Source organism: Suncus etruscus, chromosome 10 (genome assembly GCF_024139225.1).
Source record: "Suncus etruscus isolate mSunEtr1 chromosome 10, mSunEtr1.pri.cur, whole genome shotgun sequence".
Taxonomy (NCBI): Eukaryota; Metazoa; Chordata; class Mammalia; order Eulipotyphla; family Soricidae; genus Suncus; species Suncus etruscus.
The window spans coordinates 110,982,583-111,007,341 of NC_064857.1; the positions used below are offsets into that span (position 1 = coordinate 110,982,583).

Sequence of the window (24,759 nt, forward strand, 5' to 3'; positions counted from 1 at the left end):
GGGTAAAGTCAGTCCTCTTCTCATCTGATCTTAGATGGGAATCAGAGGGAGATGACAGCAACACCCATGAGTGCCTCTGAAGAACCGTGGTCACACTGAGCAATAAACTTTTCTCTGAGAAGCTCCAGTTAGAGTTCCAGGTGGCTCAAACTCCAGAGCTCTATTGGTATTTGAAAAATGATACTTAGCTTCATTTGAAAAATCCCCTTTCTTATTTTCAAAGATAAATGTAGCTAAGATTTCTTATTTCTCTTATAACTTATGCTAGGGAGAGTGAAAATGTACCCCGAATAGTTATTACTACTTATATCGTTTATAGATTATTGCTTCACTAAGCAGTTTCCAAGAATGAAATTGAAGAATTACTTCTTTTACCCACTTATATTTTAACTAAAATTTTTTTAAATTTTCTGAGACACACTGAACTTCAATATTTTAAACAAGATTTAGGGTTTTTCCCACTTTTATATAAATGATAAGTACAAGAACTAGTAAGGCTAGACATGATATAGATGGGAAAGAAAGATACCACTCACCTTTATATTAAATTGAACTAGAAGTTGACTGACTTGCAGCTATTGATTAGGTAGAATCTGTACTGAACTTGATCTTCGTCTGAAAAACGCACCTTTTTGATGTTCCTTTCTGATAAATTGGCCTTACAATATTGGCTCAGTATAGTTTTTCAAAATATTGGACTTTATCAGGCCAATAATAATATAATTTGAAATTCAAAAATCAAAGTCTGTTTTACTACCTTTCTCCTGCTAATTTATCTAGCTTTGTAAGATATAAATTTGAACATATACTTGAATATATATGTGTATATATATATATATTTGGAATCAAAGGTTCACTTATTTTAATGATCAGAAATATTTCTGTAAATAGCCCTTCAAAATTGCTACCTTAACTTTGACCCAAAGCTACTTAGAATCATTGTCCCCTCAGTTTATGCTGAGAGGTGGTGCTAACACTGGTAGCTGTGTACTACAAAGCCTGGCCCACATTCATGCTAGTGAATGGCTTTAGGAAATCTTTGCAAACAAGGTTCTCTGATTATTTTCTTACATGAGGAAAGAGACTTTCCTCAAGAATAGTGAAGCGGGGCCGGGTAGGTGGCGCTGGAGGTAAGGTGTCTGCCTTGCAAGCGCTAGCCAAGGAAGGACCGCGGTTCGATCCCCCGGCGTCCCATATGGTCCCCCCAAGCCAGGGGCGATTTCTGAGCACATAGCCAGGAGTAACCCCTGAGCATCAAACGGGTGTGGCCCAAAAACCAAAAAAAAAAAAAGAATAGTGAAGCAGGGGCCGGAGAGATAGCACAGCAGTAGGGCATTTGCCTTGCACACAGCCGACCAGGACTGGCCCAGGGTTTGATTCCTGGCATCCCATATGGTCCCCTGAACCCACCAGGGTGATTCTGAACACAGAGCCAGGAATAACCCCTGAGCACTGCTGGGTGTAGCCCAAAACAAACAAACAAACAAACAAACAAAAGAAAATATTGAAGCTGATAAGACAGCCTATGACTGGCACTCGAGGTTGCTGAAAAACCATCCACCTTCATTTGGGCAGTGGTGGACTGGGCCCTCAAAGTACTAAAGGGGCCTCACAGCAGCACATTGTGTGGCATAAAAGTTCTGTGTGGGGGTAGAGCCCATGTGTCTATACTCTGCAGATAACTAGAAAACCTCGTGACTTCCAAATGTTATTTTCTGGTACCAAAGTCTTGTAGTCCCTGCTTTGTCTAGTCTTTTTCTAGCTTAATTTTCAAATTTACAAAGGTGAACAGTGAAAATAGAGACAGAAATGGTAATATTTATGTTCTGTGATTTAAACCCAAATGCTTATAAATTTAACACTTACAATCAATAGCACTACTAGTAATTAGTTATGGTTTAAATACAAAGGAAAATCATAGTAGCCTAAATTTAAGATTGGTAATATTTTCTGCAGAGGTTTTATTCTCTAGCTTTCAAAATGGATAAATATTTCCTCTATCTAATTTGAAAAGGAATCTCTCTAGTGCTTTCATGTAAAAGACAAAAAATCCCAACCAAAAAATGACCTTAAATCACATTAAAGTTTTAATATATTATTAAAGTTAGCAATGAATCAAAAATAGTCTCAAATAAGCAGAAATATTTAAAAGAGATCTAAGATTTAAAAGTTGGGATTGAATAATTACTGTATATTCTTTTTCCTGAAATAGCAGTAAGATCAATTTTGTTCCCTACAATGAAATTTTTATTATTAATAGTAATTTATAGTAGCTGTATTTGAGTCATGAGTTGAATATCGTATTTGTGTTATAATAGTTACTAGTTATAGGCTATTGATCAGAATTTCTTACATTTTATTTAACATAATTCTAGGGTTGTTTATATCAAATATAATTCTGATAAACTTGAGTTTTCAGACCATAAGAGCTTCAAAAATTGTTGACGAATATAAATCTATAGTTCTGCCTTCCTTATATTTTCACCTTTACAAAAGTATTTCAAATTTGTATTGTCTGTTTTGTATATTTGTGAATTTTTTGTCAGCTAAATAGAAATAAACTACAGGTTCTTAAATGAAGTATCTTAAATTTGCTATTGTGCTTACAAACTAAATTATATTTTTGTGATATTGCTGGGTTTGTATTTGTGGTAATTATTTCAGGGATTGTTTTTGTTTTTGAGTATTCATATTTACATAGACACACTAAATTTGCCCCTCTCTGGCCTAATGAATTCAGCTCATACTCATTGGCAAGGGGAGAAGAGATGAGACAGAGGGACTGTGTTTTAAAGTGCTTCCCAGTTTGTTTGTAAATTTTTACGTAGAACCTCTCTGCTGAATGCCAGAAAACTCAGATGAGGAAGACAGGAACTGTCCATAGTCCACTGAAAACAATTATACAAAACCAGGTCACCAGTCCTGGGACAGCCTCTTAACCACAAAGTACAACCAAACTAACATAATCTGAGGACAGGCAGACAGTTACAGAGATTAAGGCATATGTGAAAACCTTGCCAGCTGGCTATGTTCGCCTCCATTTTTATTCACTCTGATTGCAGCAGGTAAAAATCAATGCAGTAGGATTGGATATGCCACTAAGTGTCAGAAATCTATGAGAGAACTTTCAGATCCACAGAGGAAGGACCACATATATAGGAACAAGAGGATAGCCATGTACAAGCAAGAAGAGAGACTTAGAACTGTCCTTTCTCCCAGTTGCCAGGAGGTCTTCATTCACCAGCACCTTGGTCTTGGTTTTTAACCTTCAGAACAAAAAGGATTTTCTCCTTGAGAAAGATGGGAGAGCAGAACTGCAGAAATGTTAGCACTAAGCAAATGACTGTGATGAACATAGTCATCAGTTGTTCATAATAAAGACCACTGCAGAAGTGGATGGGCCAAAGCAATAGCACAGTGGATAGAGTACTGGCCTTGCATGCAGCTGACCTAGATTCCAGCCCCAGCATCCCATATGCTTCTCTGATTTGACCAGAATTAACACTTGAGCACTGCTGGGTGTGGCCCTAAAGCAAATAAAGAACCCAGAAGTGGACTTAGTAATAGGTTCAGTAAGATGTTGCATGAGGGCCCGGAGAGATAGCACAGTGGCGTTTGCCTTGCAAGCAGCCGATCCAGGACCCAAGGTGGTTGGTTCGAATCCCGGTGTCCAATATGGTCCCCCGTGCCTGCCAGGAGCTATTTCTGAGCAGACAGCCAGGAGTAGCCCCTGAGCACCGCCGGGTGTGGCCCAAAAACAAACACAAAAAAAAAGATGTTGCATGAGTTGTTCAGTGGTGAGTGCATGTTTTTAATATTTACAACTCTAAGTTCAGTCCCTAGAATTCCTAGACCCAATAAAAAAATCCCTCTCTCAGTGTTGTCCCATTCCTGGCCTGCAACAGCAGCAGCTCATGTAAAAAATTGCCTTTCCCAGAGCTTTGGGATTTAGTCTCTTTATTTTCATATAAAAGAATTTTAATTTTTATCCTTAGAACTTTATAGTTTATAAATTTAATTTAATATATAACATGATTTAGAAATAAAATTATCAAAAAATGTCAAAAGGAGAATCATCCAATCTAGTTCTTCTCTTTGGTCATCCAGAAATATAATATCAACTGTAATCATTCCTGCTTGTTGCTTCACATTCTTTTTTTTCTCATGAGTCAGTTTTATTAAAAACATCCAGGGGCCGGGCGGTGGCGCTAAAGGTAAGGTGCCTGCCTTGCCTGCGCTAGCCTTGGACGGACCGCGGTTCGATCCCCCGGTGTCCCATATGGTCCCCCAAGCCAGGAGCATCTTCTGAGCACATAGCCAGGAGTAACCCCTGAGCGTTACCGGGTGTGGCCCAAAAACCAAAAAAAAAAAAAAAAAAAAAAAACATCCAGTAACTGTTTCTTCACCTCTACTTAGACACTAAGTCCAAGAACTAAAGCCCGATCGCCTTTAAGCATTCTGTGCTACATAAAAGCATAAACTCTAGACATGTAAGTTTTACAGAACTCTTTTTTATTCCTCTGCCTATTTTTCCCTTTTATTTAAACATCTTTTTTTGTTTGTTTGTTTTTGGGCCACACCCGGCAGTGCTCAGGGGCTACTCCTGGCTGTCTGCTCAGAAATAGCTTCTGGCAGGCATGGGGGACCATATGGGACACCGGGATTCGAACCAACCACCTTTGGTCCTGGATCGGCTGCTCGCAAGGCAAACACCGCTGTGCTATCTCTCCAGGCCCTATTTAAACATCTTGATTACATATATGATTGTGATTATGTTTCAGTCATGTAAAGAACACCCCCTTCACCAGTGCAACATTCCCACCACCAATGTCCCAAATCTCCCTCCAACCCACCCCACCCCCACCTGTACTCCAGACAGGTTTTCCAGTTCCCTCATTCATTCACATGATTATGGTAGTTCTCTGTGTAGTTATTTCTTTTTTTTTTTTTTGGTTTTTGGGTCTCACCCGGCAGTGCTCAGGAGTTACTCCTGGCTCCATGCTCAGAAGTCGCTCCTGGCGAGCACGGGGGACCATATGGGACGCCAGGATTCGAACCGATGACCTTTCGCATGAGAGGCAAACGCCTTACCTCCATGCTATCTCTCCGGCCCCTGTGTAGTTATTTCTATAGCTGCACTCACCACTCTTTGTGGTGAGCTTCATGAAGTGAGCTGGTGTTCCAGCCCTCCTCTCATTGTCTCTGAAGATTGTTACAAAAATGACTTTTATTTTTCTTAAAACCCATAGATGAGTGAGACTATTCTGTGTGTCTCTCTCCCTCTGACTTATTTCACTCAGCATGATAGATTCCATGTACATCCATATATAGTAAAATTTCATGACTTCATCTCTCCTGATGGCTGCATAACATTCCATTGTGTATATGTACCACAGTTTCTTTAGCCATTCGCTTGTTGAAGGGCATCTTGATTGTTTCCAGAGCCTGGCTATTGTGAATAGTGCTGCAATAAATACAGGTGTGAGGAAAGGGTTTTTGTATTGTATTCTTGTGTTCTTAGGGTATATCCCTAGGAGTGGAATAGCTGGGTTGAATGGGAACTCAATTTCCAGTTTTTGGAGGAATCTCCATATCGCTTTCCATAGAGGTTGGACTAGACAGCATTCCCACCAGCAGTGGATAAGAGTTCCTTTCTCTCCACATCCCCCCCAGCACTGATTGTTCTCATTCTTTGAGATGTGTGCCAATCTCTGTGGTGTCAGATGGTATCTCATCCTTGTTTTGATTTGCAACTCCCTGATGATTAATGATGAGGAGCATTTTTTCATGTGCCTTTTGGCCATTTGTATTTCTTTTTTATTAAAGCATCTGTTCATTTCTTCTCCCCATTTTTTGATGGGATTAGATGTTTTTTTCTTGTAAAGTTCTGTCAGTGCCCTGTATATTTTGGAGATTAGCCCCTTATCTGATGGGTATTGGGTGAATAGTTTCTCCCACTCAGTGGGTGGCTCTTGTATCCTGGGCACTATTTCTTTTGAGGTGCAGAGGCTTCTCAGCTAAATGTATTCCCATCTGTTGATCTCTGCTTCCACTTGTTTGGAAAGTGCAGTTTCCTCCTTGAAGATGCCTTTAGTCTCAATGTCATGGAGTGTTTTACCAACGTGTTGTTCTATATACCTTATGATATCAGGTCTGATATCCATTTGGATTTTACCTTGGTACATGATGTTAACTGGGGGGGTCTATGTTCGCTTTTTTGCAAGTGGCTAACCAGTTCTGCCAGCACCAAGATGTTTTCCCTGCTCCACTTAGGATTTCTTGCTCCCTTGTCAAAAATTAGGTGATTGTATGTCTGGGGAACATTGTCTGAGAACTCAAGCCTCCACTGATTTGAGGGTCTGTCTTCATTCCAATACCATGCTGTTTTGATAACTATTACTTTGTAGTACAGTTTAAAGTTGGGGAAAGTAATGCCTCCCATTTTCCTTTTCCCTAGGAGTGCTTTAGCTATTTGAGGGTGTTTATTGTTCCAGATGAACTTCTTTGAAGAATGCCCTGGGTATTTTTAAGGGGATCGCATTAAATCTGTATAATGCTTTGGGGAGTATTGCCATTTTAATTATGTTAATCCTGCCAATCCATGAGCAAGGTATATGTTTCCATTTCTGTGTGTCCTCTCTTATTTCTTGGAGCAGGGTTTTATAGTTTTCTTTGTATAGGTCCTTCACATCTTTGGTCAAGTTGACTCCAAGATATTTGAGTTTGTGTGGCACTACTGTGAATGGGATTGCCTTCTTGACATCCATCTCTTCCCTATCATTATTGGTGTATAAAAAGGCCATTGATTTATGTGTGTTAATTTTGTAGCCTGCCACCTTGCTATATGAGTCTATTGTTTCTAGAAGCTTTTTGGTAAAGTCTTTAGGGTTTTCTAAGTAGAGTATCATGTCATCTTCAAACAATGAGAGCTTAACTTCTTCCTTTCCTATCTGGATTCCCTTGATATCTTTTTCTTGCCTGATCGCTGTAGCAAGCACTTCCAGTACTATGTTGAAGAGGAGTGGTGAGAGCGGACAGCCTTGTCTTGTACCAGAATTTAGAGGAAAGGCTTTTAGTTTTTCTCCATTGAGGATAATATTTGCCACTGGCTTGTGGTAGATGGCCTTAACTATATTCAGAAAGGTTCCTTTCATTCCCATCTTGCTGAGAGGTTAGATCAAGAATGGGTGTTGGACCTTGTCAAATGCTTTCTCTGTGTCTATTGATATGATTATGTGATTTTTATTTTTCTTGTTGTTGATGTTGTGTCTGATGTTGATTGATTTACAGATGTTAAACCATCCTTGCATTTCTGGGATGAAACCTACTTCGTGTAGTGTATGATCTTCTTGATGATGCATTGGATCCTATTTGCCAGGATTTTGTTGAAGATCTTTGCATCAGCATTCATCAGGGATATAGGTCTGTAATTTTCTTTTTTGGCAGTGTCTCTGTCTGGTTTTGGTATCAAGGTGATGTTGGCTTCATAAAAGCTGTTTGGGAGTGTTCCCGTTTGTTTTCAATTTCATGGAACAGCCTGGCTAGGATTGGTAGTAGTTCCTCTTGAAAGATTTGAAAAAATTCATTAGGAAATCTGTCTGGGCCTGGGCTTTTCTTTTTGGGCAGATGTTTGATTACAGTTTCAATTTCCTCAGTAGCGATGGGGGTGTTTAGATATGCTACATCTTCCTTACTTAAATGTGGAAGGTTATAAGTGTCCAAGAATTTTTCTATTTCTTCTAGGTTCTCATGTTTAGTAGCATAAAGTTTTTCAAAGTAGTCTCTGATTACCCTTTTGATCTCTGCAATATCTGTCATGATCTGCTCCTTTTCATTTCTAATATGGGTTATCAGATTTCTCTCTCTCTGTGAGATTTGCCAATGGTCTGTCAACCTTGTTTATTTTTTCAAAGAATCAACTTCTGTTTTCGTTGATCTTTCGGATTGTTGTTTGGTTTTCCACTTCATTGATTTCTGCTTTCAGCTTTGTTATTTCCTTCTGTTTCCCTATTTTTGGTTCCTTTTGTTGGTCATTTTCTAAATTTTTGAGCTGCATCATTAAGTTACTCATGTATGCCCCGTCTTCCTTCCTGATGTGTACTTGTAGAGCTATAAATTTTCCTCTCAGGACCGCTTTTGCTGTGTCCCATAGATTCTGGCAGTTTGTGTCTTCATTATCATTTGTTTCCAGGAAAGTTTTGATTTTCTTTTTGATTTCATCTTGGACCCACTGGTTGTTCAGTAGCAGGGTGTCTAATTTCCAATTGTTAAAGTTTTTCTTCTGTGTGTCTTTGTAGTTCACATCTAATTTCAGAGCCTTGTGGTCAGCAAAGGTAGCCTGCAAGATTTCTATCCTCCTGATTTTATGGAGGTATGTTTTCTGTGTCAGCATGTAGTCTATCCTGTACATTGGAGAAGAATGTGTATCCAGGTTTTTTAGGATGAAGTATCCTATATATGGCTACTAGTCCTCTTTCTTCCATTACTCTTTTCAGGGCTCGTATGTTTTTGTCGGGTTTCAGTCTGGTTGACTTATCAAGTGTTGATAGGACCATGTTGAGGTCTCCAACAATGATTGTGTTAATATTGATTTCTTCCTTCAGATTTGTCAGTAACTGTATTAGATAATTTGCTGGTCTCATTGGGTGCATATATGTTTAATAGTCTGATTTCTTCCTGTTGCACATATCCCTTGATTAGTACATAGTTTCCATCTTTTTCCCTTACAACTTTTCTGAGTATAAAGTTGGTGTCATCAGATATTAATATGGCCACCCCAGCTTTTTTGAGGGTGTTGTTTGCTTGGATGATTTTCCTCCAGCCTTTGATTTTGAGTCTATGTTTGTTCTGATTATTCAGGTGTGTTTCTTGTAGGCAGCAGAAGGTTGGATTCATCTTTTTGACCCATTTTGCCACTCTGTGTCTTTTAATTGGTGAATTTAGTCCATTGACATTGAGAAAGATGATTGTCATGGCATTTAATGTCATCTTTGTAGATAAGTTTGCTGTGTTTGTTGGTCTCTCTTGTCTTAGAGTAGACCTGTCAGTTTTTCCTTTAAAGCTGATTTTTCATCTGTGAAGTTTCTGAGCTGTTGTTTATCCATGAAGCTATATATTCTTCCTTCAAACCTGAACGTGAGTCGGGCTGGGTGCAGTATTCTCGGTGAGGCATTCATTTCATTGTCTTGTCAAAATATCCCACCACTGTCTTCTGGCCTTGAGAGTTTCTTGTGACATGTCTACTGTAAGTCTTAGGGATGCTCCTTTGAATGTAATTTCCCTTTTTGATCTTGCTGCTTTCAGTATTCTATCTCTATCTGTGGGATTTGTCATTGTAACGAGGATGTGTCTTGGGGTGTTTTTCTTTGGGTCTCTTTTAGCTGGTACTCTTTGGGAATGTAGGATTTGATTGCATGTAGTCTTTAAGTCTGGGAGTATCTCTTTGATGATGTCTTTGACAGTTGATTCTTCCTGGAGATCTCCTACCTGGGTCTCTGGGACTCCAATGATTCTTATGCTATTTCTGTTGAATTTATCAAAGACTTCTATTTTCATCTGTTCGCATTCCTTAAGTACTTTTTTCATTGCCTGTTCGTTTGTCTTAAGGTTCTTTTCCAATTTCTTCTGCTGTGTTGAGTTTTTCTGCATCACATCTTCCAGTATTCCGATTCTCTCCTCAGCTGCTGTTACCCTGCAGGTGAGGCAATCCATTGAGATTTTCAGTTGATCTACTATGTTTTTCAGATCTGTTATTTCAGTTTGGAGTTTTCTGATTTCTGTCTTTTTGTTCTGTTTGGATCGACCTATGCTTTCTTTGAGTTCTACAAACATCTTCCATATTGCTATTTTAAGTTCCTATCCGAGAGGTTAATCAGGTGGTTGGAATTTATTAGGTGTACCGAGCTTTCGTCTTCATTCTCTGTGCATGGTGTTTGCTTGTGAGGTTTCCCCATTGTCACGCTTGTAGTGTGGTTTTTCCTGCATGTTGTGGTGGGGTTCATTGGTTAGAAAGTGTAAGGCCGCAAAACAAAGCAGGGGTGCGCTCCCTAGGCCTCTGAGGAGATCTTCAGGTATTCAGAAACACAGACAGGCACCTGCTTCACATTCTTTTTTTTTTTTTTTTTTTTTTTTTTGGTTTTTTGGGTCACACCCCGTGGTGCTCAGGGGTTACTCCTGGCTGTCTGCTCAGAAATAGCTCCTGGCAGGCACGGGGGACCATATGGGACACCAGGATTCGAACCAACCACCTTTGGTCCTGGATCGGCTGCTTGCAAGGCAAACACCGCTGTGCTATCTCTCCGGGCCCCTGCTTCACATTCTTTACCTGTGTATTCATCATAGTCTACTTTCCCTCCCACAAAAACCCAAGACTTCTTTTTCACATATCTTAGGGGCCTTGCCCAAGTACTGATATTCTGTGCCATGTTGTCTTTGACAGACATCACCATATTGTATGCTTCATCTTCTGATCATTATATCTCACTTGTTGCCAGAGAAAATATCATGTCTGGGTTTCCCCCCCCCTTCCACCTTCTTACAGGGTATTGGCTGACCCATCCAAGTAACTTCCCACAATTTTTAAAGATTGCTCAAGAACCAACCTGCTGCTTGCTATCTCAGACTGGTATCTCTCTCTCTTTTTTTTTTTCCTTCATTTTCTTTTTTCTCAGACTGGTATCTCACAAGATGGTAAAGCATCTTTAATGTAGGTCTTCAACGTATGATTTCTAGTTTCTATCATACATATCTAATCTTTAGCCTTTTCCTTCCTCCCTTCCCAGTGTGAGTCTTGACTACCAGTACAACAAGTAATTCAGGTTTGCACTCAAGAACTGACTCCATCTCCTCTCGTCACAGTCCAGGAAACCCTGGAAAAGGCAAAATCTTAAATGATCTCTCTTACATAAGAAATACTTTGTGGAAGTTGAAACATCTACTGAAAAAGTTACAACACATTGTTGGGATAAAAGCAAAACGGGGTGGGGCCCAGAGCAATAGGACAGCAGTAGGATATTTGCCTTGCACGCTGCTGACCCCAGGCAGACCCGGGTTCGATTCCCAGTATCCCAGATGGTCCACTTAGCCTGTCAGGAGCAATTTCTTTTTTGTTTGTTTGTTTGTTTTTTGTTTGTTTTTGGGCCACACCCATTTGATGCTCAGGGGTTACTCCTGGCTAAATGCTCAGAAATTGCCCCTGGCTTGGGGGGACATATGGGATGCCGGGGGATAGAACCGCGGTCCTTCCTTGGCTAGCGCTTGCAAGGCAGACACCTTACCTCTAGCACCACCTCGCCGGCCCCAGGAGTGATTTCTGAGTGCACAGCCAGGAGTAACCCCTGAGCACAGCCGGGTGTGGCCCAAATCCTCCCCCCAAAAAAGGCAAAATGGGGCCTATGCATGGTAGAGAAGGTAAGAGAACAGTTTACCTCTTCCTGAGTTATCCCTCCCAGAGAAAGAGTCCATAGTTTCAGGTGTGTGCGATGCTGGCAAAGAGGTCTGTTTTCTCCCCACTGAGGATATTCAACCAGGACTTGCAAATCTTGGAAGCAAGATGGATCAGACAGAACAGAAATGATTCTGAGAAGGTTCAGGATTTGCGGAGTAGAGAAACCAGGCTATATGCGAGGAAAAACTTTTCTAGGAGGAGGAATCCTGGATTGTTTAAGAATCCCTATAAGGACCAAAGGAAGCATTCATACTGTACATTTGACAAAGTACTCAAGAAAAAAAACCCAAACCCTTTTTAAAGAAAAAAAACCCAAACCCTTTTTAAAGCGCCTCATCATAAAGTAGGTGCCAGCAATGATAATCCAGGGGTTAAGTCACTTGCCTTGCATGTGGCTGACCCTGGTTCAATTTACAGCAGTCCATATGATGCCTGAGAACAACTGGGTTTGGCCCCAATCAAAAAATGGTAGAGGAGGTGAATAGTCTTCCTTCAAGACAAAGACCTAACCAACAGACACATGAAAAGGTGTTCACAACTATCAGGAAAATGAAAACCAAAATGATTAGATCACTGCATGCCATCACGAAGACGGGAAACAATTAGCTCTGGTTTTTCTAACTAAGAACACAAAAATATCATCTTATAAAGGTAAGTGTTCATTGCAGCACTAGTTACAAACAGCCTTGGAAGCAACCTGACAGACAATTGGTTGAAAATCATTATATGAAAAATGCTGCTCCACTTTTAGAAGACTAAATTCTGTCTTCTGCTTCAACTTATATAGAGCTACAGAGAAAATTAGTGAGAAGGACAAATACTAGATGATCTCACTCATCTGCAGTGGATTTTTTTCTTTTATTTTTCTTTGGGGTCACACCTCAGGGCTTACTCCTGGCTCTGTACTCGTATTACTCCTGGTGACATTTTTGGGACCAAATGGAGCACTAGAAACCAATTGAACCAGAATTAGTTTGTGCAAGTCAGGTGCCCCACCTGCTGTATTTCTGTTCAAGCCCTAAAACATTTTTAAAATTTTTATTTAGAGAAAATGCATCACATAATTGACATAGTTGATCATAATACATTTGTTTCCAGGTAAGTTAAAAGCAATGTTATTGAAAAAAAGAAAGAAAGAATAAAATGGAAGAAAAGAGAAAAAAAGAAAAAGTACAGTAGCAAACTCATATGTGAAAATCATTGTATCCCCCCCAATGAAGTCATTAATTTAGTGACAGTAGATTTAGTAAGCTCTTGTTATATATGACCAGTCTGATAAACTGAGGTGTTCTTTTAGGCATGACAGCATCAAACAAATGAAGTTGTCCAGAAATTCAAAGCTACAATACTACAAATTTTAGTGGCACATTCTCAGCTGCAGGGCCTCCTGGAAGAAGGGTGTGGTTACAGCTGAGAGGCTTTTCCAGTAAAAGGAAGATATGGGGCAGGGTGCCTGCACTTCCTCCAAAATAGCCCTGCTGGTATTAGCTCAACAACCTGTGTACCTGAAGTGGGCACATTGGCGTCCCTGCAGGGAATCATAGAAGATCAGTGATGAGGCAGGCCACCAGGAAAACTGTGATTCTCAAAACATTTTTTTTGTGAAGCAAAACCAAAACATTCTTAAAGGGGCCGACCCTGGTGATGCTCAGGGGTTACCCCTGACTCTGCACTTAGGAGTTATTTCTGGAAGGCTCAGGTGACTATAAGGATTCTGGGGATCAAATCCAGGTTGGGCAAGTGTAAGGCAAGAATCCTGGAGCCCACTATAATCTCTCTAGCTTCACTTAGGCTGAGGGGTGGAAAATTGGAGATATTGATGGGCGGAAGTGGACACTGGTGAAAGGATTATTGTTGGAAAATTGTGCAGCTGAAACTTCAACATAGTGCCTCAATAAAAGTTAAAATAAGCAACTTAACTGTTCTGAATAATGATGCGCAGTGAGCTACAAACATGAAATAAAATTACTCTTTGGAAGCATATAAACAGCATTTGAACCAAAGGAGCAACCTAACAATAAAAGTTCACATTCTGGAATGGAAAAACACATTAACAAATGAAAAATACAACAGAGGACCAGAGTGACAGTACTGTGGAAAGAAGTACTGTACAATACATGCCTTGCATGTAGCCGACCCTGGTTCAATCCTTAGCACCCCACATAAGTCCCCCGAAGCCTGCTAGAAGGAACCTCTGAGCACTATGGGGTGTCCACACACACAAAAAAAGGGAAAGGGAAACAGAAAAAATCAACATTAAAGTAGAGAATTCTGTGAGCTCGAAGGAAGTTGGAAAATGTAAAATTATCTCCTAGTCAGGGAGAACAAAGAAAAAGAATGACAAAAGCCTATGAGATACATTTTAAAAATAAATGGTTATAGATTGGAGTTCCTGAGGAACAAGTATGGAGCGAATGTTAAGCGATAATAGCTGAAAATTTCCAAATTCGGGAGAGATGTATATATCCAATTTCATGAAGTTATAGGTCCCCAACCTCAAAATAGATAAGCCACACGAGCAGCTAAAAAGTAATGAGCACAGCTTCTTATTACTTTCAAAGGGCAACTGGGTCTGAGAGGTGGCCCAAAAGGCTGACTCATGTTTTGCATGCAGGAAGCCCAGGTTTGATCTGTGGCACTGCGTGCTCCCCCAAGCACCTCCAGGAATGACCCTGAGTGCTGAGCCTGGAGTAGCTTCTACTTATCGATGGTCATGACAGCCCCCAAAATGAGCCATAAAACAAAAGTGAACCCCCCTTGTGATCAAAATCTGTGTCAAAACCTCACCGTCAGTACAGAGCCAGAAGACAGCCCTGGGAGCACAGAAGGAATGAGTGCCAATGCTGGCAGTGCTGCCCAGAAGTGCAGATGGGACCAGAGAATATCAATAGGCAGGAACACAGACTTGGAGACCTGGGTTCAATCCCTCACATCATTGGGTCCTTAACACTACCAGGACCAAACCCCCATCCAAGCACAGAACAAGAGTAGCCTCTGAATGGATCTGGGCAAAAAGAAATGAAAGACTTGCCCAGACAAAGCAAAAGCTGAGAGTGCTTATCAGTACTAGTTCTATCTTCTCTTGCAAGAAATGAAAAATTTTACCTGAAACAAATGGATTCTAATTAGTAACAGAAATACAGGAAATAGCACACTAGAAAAACACACTAGTATACTGTCAATTTTAGAATATTCTAATTTTGAAACATGACATATCAATCTTATCATCCTAACAGAAAGCATTAAGCTAGTGGAGGCCAGAGTGACAGCACATCAGGGAGGCATACTATCTTGCATGCAGCCAACCTCGGTTCGATCCCCAGCATCCCATAAGGTTCCCTGAGCCCATCGGAAGTGACTTCAGAGCTCAGTGCCAGGAGTAGCCACCGAATACCATCTGATATGGGCCCACATCAAATAGACAAAAAGCATTAAAATAATAACTACAATAAATTTTCATAAAAATGCAAAAGTGCAGACAGGAAGTAAAAAGGTTTTGTTTTGGTTTTGGTTTTGGTTTTGGGCCACACCCGGCGGTGCTCAGGGATTACTCCTGGCTATCTGCTCAGAGATAGCTCCTGGCAGGCACGGGGACCATATGGGACACCGGGATTCGAACCAACCACCTTAGGTCCTGGATCGGCTGCTTGCAAGGCAAACAACGCTGTGCTCTCTCTCCAGGCCGGTAAAAAGGTTTTGTATGTGAAGTAATCATAGGCATAGACTGACACAGCTCCAAAATATTTTACGTAATTTTCAGGCAATTTACAAGGTTAAATCTTAGAGTTACAAAACACAAGGAAAGACTTTTTAAAAAATTAATTGATGCTAAGGTAGCATTTGACAAATTTTTTTTTTTTGGTTTTTCGGGCCACACCCATTTGATGCTCAGGGGTTACTGCCGGGGGATCGAACCTCGGTCCTGATCCTTGGCTAGCGCTGGCAAGGCAGACACCTTACCTCTAGCGCCACCTCGCCGGCCCCTGCACTTGACAAATTTTAGCACCCATTTAGAACTCACGAAAATTAGACAGAAGGAACATAATAAAGGTCATGAACCCACAGCTAATAGATACAAGGAGAAAAAAACTAGACATTTTTCTTCAAAATCAGGTTTTGAAGGTTGCTCGTTACTACCAGACCTCTGTAATCATTGTGTGTGTTTTTAATCATGTAATCTGACAACAAGAAATACAAGGAACCCAGACTGGAAAAGAATCAAGCAATCGTTATTTGCAGATAATATAAATAGAAAACCTATTGTCCATTATCAAGCTATGAGAGGGATCAGAAAGATAAAACAGGGTTAGGGTGGCCAACTCCACTTCCATCACCAGTTTCGAGTGGAAGCCACTCGGTGCAGTCTCAGAGGCCTAGTATTGCTGTTTGTTGCCCAACATTTGTTGCTACATTGCAGACTTGAACTCATCGATAACTCAGCGGTTTTTGGCATTTGCCTTGCACACAAATGATGGACCTCGATTTGATCCATGGCATCCCATATGTCTCCCAAGCCAGGAGTGATTTCTGAGTGCATAAAACAAAAACAAAACAAAACACTGAACAAATCCAATAGAGTAGGGAGGAAATCTGCATCTGAGCATGGCTTGTGAGGTCCAAGAACCAATATACTGTGCATCCTAGCAGGGGTAAGGCCTGGGTAATCCTTGGAACACACAAACACACACACACACACACACACACACATGTGCACACACTACTAGAAACAATAAATTATATAAATGACACATATGTGAGGTTTTTTGAGTGTGGTTCAGCACCAGAAAATAATGGTTTTAAATAGAAACAATAAATACAGCCAAGTTAATTAATGGTTACAAATTCTATTATCAAAATCTGTTGTTGCATTTTTTTTCATATATATTATAGTTATATATTAAAAACAGAAAAAAAAACTGCCTGAAAACTCCTGCTAGACCCAAATGGCCCAGGAATATTGCTGTCCCCCCTGTTCCCACCCACAAAAATTCTTTTATAAAACTTTCCAGTGCCATCTTCAGGAAACCGTGCCCCCCCACCCCGATCTCCGCTGCCCTCCCCGCCAGTCTCATCTCTGGCTGTCCATGGCCGCCATGGCTTCTGCGGGGCAGCCCCCTGTGTCGCTCCGGGGGCCCACGTGGGCGGCGGGTGGTGGTGGTGGAGGAAGCCGTGGGCCGTGGGCGACGAGGGTGGGATCCAGGCTGCCTGGTGGCCAGGTGGGGAGGAGGCCCAGAAGGGGCTGAAGTTGGCTGGGGGCGAGCAGGCGGCAGCCGTCCTGGGGCTCCCCGTGCCCTGTAGCCCCTCGGAGGCACGCAGCGTGGAGAACATGGCCAGGGCGTCGGGGAAGTTGGGCGGGGTGGCAGGCGTGTTGCTGGGTGTGCACATCATCTGGGGGTGGTGGTGGCTGTTGGGAACGTTGGTTTCTTGGAAAAACGTGCTCAGCGCCGTCTCGAACTGCCAATGCGCCGCCTGCAGCAGCTGCTTCGCCTGGTCCGCCGCGCAGCCCGCGGCCAGCACGAACTGATTGATCATGACCTGGTGCCGCAGCTCCTCCATGTTCACCGACCTGGCTCCGGGCTGCGCGGCCCGCGGAGCTCGGCTCGGCCCGGCCCGGCCCGGCGAGGCTCGCGATCCGGCTCCCGCAGCCGCCGATCGAGACGCTGAGCCTCGCGGGGCGGAGCCCGGGTGTCCCCGCAAAGCTTCGGGAGGCCGCGAGCCGCTGCCGATGGGCCGCGGGGCCGAGCTCCGGGGGGCTCCGCGCGGCCGGCCTCCGCGATCCCGATGCTGCGGCCTTGCGGGGCCCGCACTGTTTCGCCTTTTTTTTTGGCCACACCCAGTGACGCTCAGCGGTTACTCCTGGCTATGTGCTCAGAAATCACTCCTGGCTTGGGGGACCATCTGAGACACCAGGGATCAAATCACAGTCTGTCCTAGGTTAGTGTCCTAGGTTAGTGCATGTAAAGCAAATGCCCTAGTGCTTGTACCACTGCTCTAGCCCCCTGTTGCATTTCTTTATGGAAATGATGAGCATAAAAAAATTAAGAAAGAAAATTCATTGCCTCCAAAAGAACAAAATGCCATAAAAGAATTTGATCAAAAGAAAAAAAGCAGAGAAGGTCTAAAATTAACGGTCTAATCAGGGATCCTCAAACTTTTTAAATAGGATAAGTTCACTATCCCTCAGTCCATTGGAGGTCCCGACTCTATAGTATATATATATATATATATATATATATATATATATATAGTATAATATATAAACTATTTTACAAAAAAAAAGCTATGAACAAATTCCTATGCACACTGCGCATACCTTATTTTGAAGTCATAACAAGTAAACAGGAACAAATACAATATTAAAAAAGAACAAGTACATCAATAACAAGAAAAATAAAAACCACATGATCATATCAATAGATGCAGAGAAAGCATTTGATAAGGTCCAACACCCATTCTTGATCAAAACTCTCAGCAAGATGGGAATGGAGGGAACCTTTCTCAATATAGTGAAGGCCATCTACCACAAGCCAGTGGCAAATATTATCCTCAATGGAGAAAAACTGAAAGCCTTCCCTCTAAATTCTGGCACAAGACAAGGCTGTCCTCTCTCACCACTCCTATTCAACATAGCACTGGAAGTACTTGCTATAGCGATTAGGCAAGAAAAGGATATCAAGGGAATCCAGATAGGAAAGGAAGAAGTCAAGCTCTCACTGTTTGCAGATGACATGATACTCTACTTAGAAAACCCTAAAGACTCTATCAAAAAGCTTCTAGAAACAATAGACTCATATAGCAAGGTGGCAGGCTACAAAATTAACACACAAAAATCAATGGCCTTTCTATACACCAACAGTAATAAAGAAGAAATGGACATTAAGAAAACAACCCCATTCACAATAGTACCACACAAACTCAAATATCTTGGAATCAACTTGACTAAATATGTGAAGGACCTATACAAAGAAAACTATAAAACTCTGCTCCAAGAAATAAGAGAGGACACACGGAAATGGAAACACATACCCTGCTCATGGATTGGCAGGATTAACATCATCAAAATGTCAATACTCCCCAAGGCATTATACAGATTTAATGCCATCCCTCTAAAGATACCCATGACATTCTTCAAAGAAGTGGATCAGACACTTTTGAAATTCATTTGGAACAATAAACACCCTCGAATAGCTAAAGCAATCATTGGGAAAAAGAATATGGGAGGAATTACTTTTCCCAACTTTAAACTGTACTACAAAGCAACAGTTATCAAAACAGCATGGTATTGGAATAAGGATAGGTCCTCAGATCAGTGGAATAGGCTTGAATACTCAGAAAATGTTCCCCAGAGATACAACCATCTAATTTTTGATAAAGGAGCAGGAAATCCTAAATGGAGCAGGGAAAGCCTCTTCAACAAGTGGTGTTGGCACAATTGGATAGCCACTTGCAAAAAATTAAACTTAGACCCCCAGCTAACATCATGTACAAAGGTAAAATCCAAATGGTTTAAAGACCTCGATATCAGCCCCAAAACCATAAGATATATAGAACAGCACATAGGCAAAACACTACAGGACATTACAGGCATCTTCAAGGAGGAAACTGCACTCTCCAAGCAAGTGAAAGCAGAGATTAACAGATGGGAATATATTAAGCTGAGAAGCTTCTGCACCTCAAAGGAAATAGTGCCCAGGATACAAGAGCCACCCACTGAGTGGGAGAAACTATTCACCCAATACCCATCAGATAAGGGGCTAATCTCCAAAATATACAAGGCACTGACAGAGAACTTTACAAGAAAAAAACATCTAACCCCATCAAAAAATGGGGAGAAGAAATGAACAGACACTTTGACAAAGAAGAAATACGCATGGCCAAAAGACACATGAAAAAATGTTCCACATCACTAATCATCAGGGAGATGCAAATCAAAACAATGATGAGATACCACCTCACACCCCAGAGAATGGCACACATCACAAAGAATGAGAATAAACAGTGTTGGGGGATGTGGAGAGAAAGGAACTCTTATCCACTGCTGGTGGGAATGCTGTCTAGTTCAACCTTTATGGAAAGCGATATGGAGATTCCTCCAAAAACTGGAAATCGAGCTCCCATACGATCCAGCTATACCACTCCTAGGAATATACCCTAGGAACACAAAAATACAATACAAAAACCCCTTCCTTACCACTATATTCATTGCAGCTCTATTTACCATAGCAAGACTCTGGAAACAACCAAGATGCCCTTCAACAGATGAATGGCTAAAGAAACTGTGGTACATATACACAATGGAATATTATGCAGCTGTCAGGAGAGATGAAGTCATGAAATTTTCCTATACATGGATGTACATGGAATCTATTATGCTGAGTGAAATAAGTCAGAGAGAGAGAGAAAAACGCAGAATGGTCTCACTCATCTATGGGTTTTAAGAAAAATGAAAGACACCCTTGTAATAATAATTTTCAGACACAAAAGAGAAAAGAGCTGGAAGTTCCAGCTCACCTCAGGAAGCTCACCACAAAGAGTGATGAGTTTAGTTAGAGAAATAACTACATTTTGAACTGTCCTAATATTGAGAATGTATGGGGAAATGTAGAGCCTGTTTAGGGTACAGGCGGGGGTTGGGTGGGGAGGAGGGTGATTTGGGACTTGGGTGATGGGAATGTTGCACTGGTGATGGGTGGTGTTTCTTTTATGACTGAAACCCAAACACAATTATGTATGTAATCAAGGTGTTTAAATAAAAAAAAAATTAAAAAAAAAAAAAAAAAAGAACAAGTAAAGTTAAATCAACAAACTTACCAGTATTTTAGTGGAACTATGGGCCTGCTTTTGGCAGGACTTTAGTTTGAGAACCCTTGCTGAGACTGAGGAGGAGACAAAAGGAGGGAAGTCAAAGAATGTGGAGCGCATCTCACTGAAGGCCCGGGACAAGTCAGCTGCTAAGCAAGACAGGCAGCAGTGGCAAAAATATCAGGTGGGCTAGATAAATGTCCTCAGTGGGCCGCACTGAGGATGAGAATGAGAATGAGGACCCGTGGTCTAACTCAAAGCATAATAGATGTTAATCCAAAAGTTAACAGCAGGAAGAAAATAGCGAAGAGCAGAAATAAAAGATGAAACAAACATTGGATTAGGTTTCTAAAGATTTTTTTTTTTTTTTTTGGTTTTTGGGTCACACCTGGCAGTGCTCAGGGGTTATTCCTGGCTCCAGGCTCAGAAATTGCTCCTGGCAGGCACAGGGGACCATATGGGGCGCCGGGATTCGAACCGATGACCTCCTGCATGAAAGGCAAACGCCTTACCTCCATGCTATCTCTCCGGCCCCAGGTTTCTAAAGATTTAAGAGAGTGCTCCTCTCTTTGAAATGATATAGAGGGGCTGGGAAGGTGGCGCTAGAGGTAAGATGTCTGCCTTGCAAGTGCTAGTGGAGGACGGACCGAGGTTCGATCCTCCGGCATCCTATGTGGTCCCCTCAAGCCAGGGGCAATTTCTGAGCGCATAGCCAGGAGTAACCCCCGAGCGTCAAACGGGTATGGCCCAAAAAACAAACAAAAAAATGATATAGAAATCTTTCCTAGAAAATTCATCCTTAGAATTGGGTTTTAGGAGCCAGAGTGATAGCATAGTGGTAAGGTGTTTGCGTTGCATGTGGCCTACCCAGGACTGACCCTGGTTCATTCTAGAGTATCCCGTATGATCCCCTGAGCCTTTCAGGAGCGATTTCTGAGCACAGAGCCAGGAGTAATTTTTGAGTGCCACCAGTGTGCCCCCACACAACAACAACAACAAAAACCAACAAAAACTCTGGGTTTTTAGTTTGACTTTAGCTCTAAGAATTATCCAGTCATGTTAGTCCTTGTTAAGGACAACTTAAAAACAAACAACAACAAAATCCAACACTACAGAGTAAGAAAAAGAGGGAGAAAAGAGTGCTGATCATCCCGCTAGTGGAGGAGTGGCACCCAGAATCCAATCAAGAATTCCCTGACACCCAGCCCAGAAAGAGTCAGACTCCCTTAGAATCTAAACTACCTAGTCTCCTTGGAGATAATACCAAATTAGAACTCCTTTAGAAAGAAAAAAGTAAATAGAACTCTGGGGCCAGAGAGATAGCATGGAGATAGGGCATTTGCCTTGCATACAGAAGGACGGTGGTTCGAATCCTGGCATCCTATATGGTCCCCCGAGCCTGCCAGGAGCGATTTCTGAGCATAGAGCCAGGAGTAGCCCCTGAGTGCTGCCAGGTGTGACCCAAAAAAAAAACAAAAAAAAAGGTAAATAGAACACTCTACTACCTTTAAATTGTTCCTTATATACACTCCATGTTTATTGCAGCTCTAGTCACCTAGTCAAACTAGGGGAACCACTCAAGGGGCCATCCATGCAGAAAGGATCCAACCACGCCTTCCTTGACGGCACAGTGACATGCCAGTGGGTTATTTCATCATTGTGTGAACACACCATTGTGTCACCATACAAATGTAGATGCAGCTGCCCACTGAATATACAGGCTACGTGCTACAGCCTCTGCCATCTGCCCATGAGTATGTGTTCATCACTGACCAGAGCATCGGCATCCACGCATGGTTGTGCATACACAAGAGAGCAGTAGACAGATGAGGGTGGGAGAGAGCACAGCTGGTAAAGCACTTGTTAGTCTGTGGTGTGACCGCAGTCTGGATGAAACCCTGAGCACAGCCAGGTATGTCCCTGAGCACTGCTGAGTATGGCACTCAAACAAAACTAAATGCATACATAAAATGTAAAGAAGATAAAAGCTAGTCATATGGGATAATATGAAGAAACCTAGAAGATATTTTGTTAAGCAAAATGGAGAAAAACTATCGTTACACCATATCAGTGCTATTTTTTATACGTGAAAGATAAACCAACTAAACAACAAACCAAATAAAAATCCAGCCAATCAAGCTCTTAGATTATAAGAACAAAATAGTTGTTACCAAAGGAAGAGAGAAAGGGATCACTAGATTTTGGTAGTGACTGTAAGATGTTGAAATATAATGTTGTATGTCTGAAATCTTTATAAAAATCAGTGTTACTAATAATTTTTAATTTAATTATTAAATAAAATGAATTAAAAATAAAAATTAAAGATTATCTCCAAGTTATATACTGTTGTTTCAATATAAAAATGGTGTCCTGGCCCGGAGAGATAGCACAGCGGTGTTTGCCTTGCAAGCAGCCAATCCAGGACCAAAGGTGGTTGGTTCGAATCCCGGTGTCCCATATGGTCCCCCGTGCCTGCCAGCAGCTATTCTGAGCAGACAGCCAGGAGTAACCCCTGAGCACCGCCGGGTGTGCCCCCCCCCCCAAAAAAAAGGTGTCCTAATGTTGGGGGTGGTTGAGACATTTCTCAGCTTGGCCCAGCGCCTGCAACCTGATGGGCGATGGGTCTGTAAGTTGCAGGGTAATGGCGAAGAAATGACCCACAGGCAGTCAGATGAAGTTTCAGGAGAAATCCAGATTTATTTCAAGGCCCTAACTGCCATGTGCATATTCCTCACATGGCCTCTAAGCTGAGCCGCCTCTTTCCTGCTCCTCTCCATCATAGCAGGGTATGCTCTCTCCCTCTCCCAACAGGCAACCCCTTAATCAACAACCTCAGACTTCTCCCAGCTGTGGGTGGGTCTGACCATCCAGGTGAGATTAGCATATGGAATTGGGAGAGGGGTAACAATATACCATGGAAAAAATCAAATACATGAAACTAATTGTAACATTTGTGCTAAAAATAACTATTTCTACATAATCAGTTCTGTGTGCCTCCATAACCTGTGGGAGAGATAGAGCATGATGCTAGTGTTTGCGGGACTAACAAAGACTTACCATAGTGGGCTTACTTTTTGTTTGTTTGTTTTGGGCCACACCCGTTTGATGCTCAGGGGTTACTCCTGGCTAAGCGCTCAGAAATTGCCCCTGGCTTGGGGGGGACCATATGGGACACCGGGGGATCGAACCGCCGTCCTTCCTTGGCTAGCGCTTGCAAGGCAGGCACCTTAACCTCTAGTGCCACCTCACCGGTCCCCATAGTGGGCTTACTCAGCACTCATTATCACTTCACATAATTACCATTTCTTTTCTATAGTGAGAACATTTGTTTATTCTCAGCAACTCTCAAGTTCAGCGTTACTTCTTATAACCCCAGCACTGTTCACTAGACCTTCCAGAATGAACCAGAATTTGTTCTCCATGACCAACCCATGACCTCCCTCTGCCCCTACCCCCTCCTCTAAAGCACCATTCTATACTATCTGACTTTTTTTTTTCAATTCCACATATATTTTTTGTTTTTGTTTTGGGTCACACCCGGCAGCACTCAGGGGTTACTCCTGACTCTACGCTCAGAAATCGCTCCTGGCAGACTTGGGGACCATATGTGATGCCGGGATTCGAACCACTGTCCCTCTCCATGCAGACGCCTCACCTCCATGCGATCTCTCCAGCCCCTCTTTTGTTTTTGTTTTGGAATTCCACATATATGTAAAATCACACACCACTAGTCTTTTTCCAACTTATTTCATGTAGTACAATTTCCTCTTGACCCATTCATGTTCTCCTGAATGACCAGCTTGCCTCATTTCGTGCATACCAACAGCATCTGTTGTACACTACCCACACATCTTTATCTGCTCATCTTGACAATGAGGAATGTTGTAACAAGCAGGGGTGCAGATGTCTTTTTGCAATCTGTAGCAACATTTGCTGCACATCATGATGCACATAATGAACAACACAGAATTATCCCCAAGTATCTACAGTGGCACATCCCTTTGTAACCTTTTACAGCATCCCCAAGGGTTTGTTCATTGTAATTTCATAACAGCACAATTTTCCCTTGTCTTGAACTAATCTCTTGAACTAATGACCCCCCAACATTTAGAATGCAATACTAATGGTACCACTTAGGGGCGGGATGATTAATAGAAACTATTAATCAAAAGTGGCCATGGGCTAGCCAATGGTGGGCAACCTTTTTTTTTGAGCCAAATCTCGACAAAACCACAATTGAAATTTATTTTGAGAGCCACATTTTTAAAACAGAAAATACATAGGATGGTACACTGTTTTTAGTTTCAATAAGTTTTTTATTGAGAATATTCTGCATGCAAGTATCCACATAGGTTGGGAGAATACAAATAACACAACTAATAAAACAAACTTTAGAACAATATTATTTATTGATAACGTTAAATTCTGTAAAATTTGCCTTACAATGTAGAGAAAATTACATCCTGACAATGACTGACAAAGTCACAAACACTAATGTGAACATTGGCTTT

The 24,759-nt window shown here is 41.7% G+C and overlaps 1 protein-coding gene across 1 annotated transcript; it reads right to left on the reverse strand.

The window, feature by feature from the left end:
* Nucleotides 1-16,499: 16,499 nt before the first annotated feature.
* LOC126020681 (UBA-like domain-containing protein 2) lies at nt 16,500-17,043 on the reverse strand. The gene is given in 2 exon segments (XM_049782185.1): nt 16,500-16,543; nt 16,546-17,043. Coding segments are annotated over 2 exon segments (486 nt in total). The 5' UTR covers nt 17,003-17,043; the 3' UTR covers nt 16,500-16,514.
* Between the last annotated feature and the right edge of the window lie 7,716 nt (nt 17,044-24,759).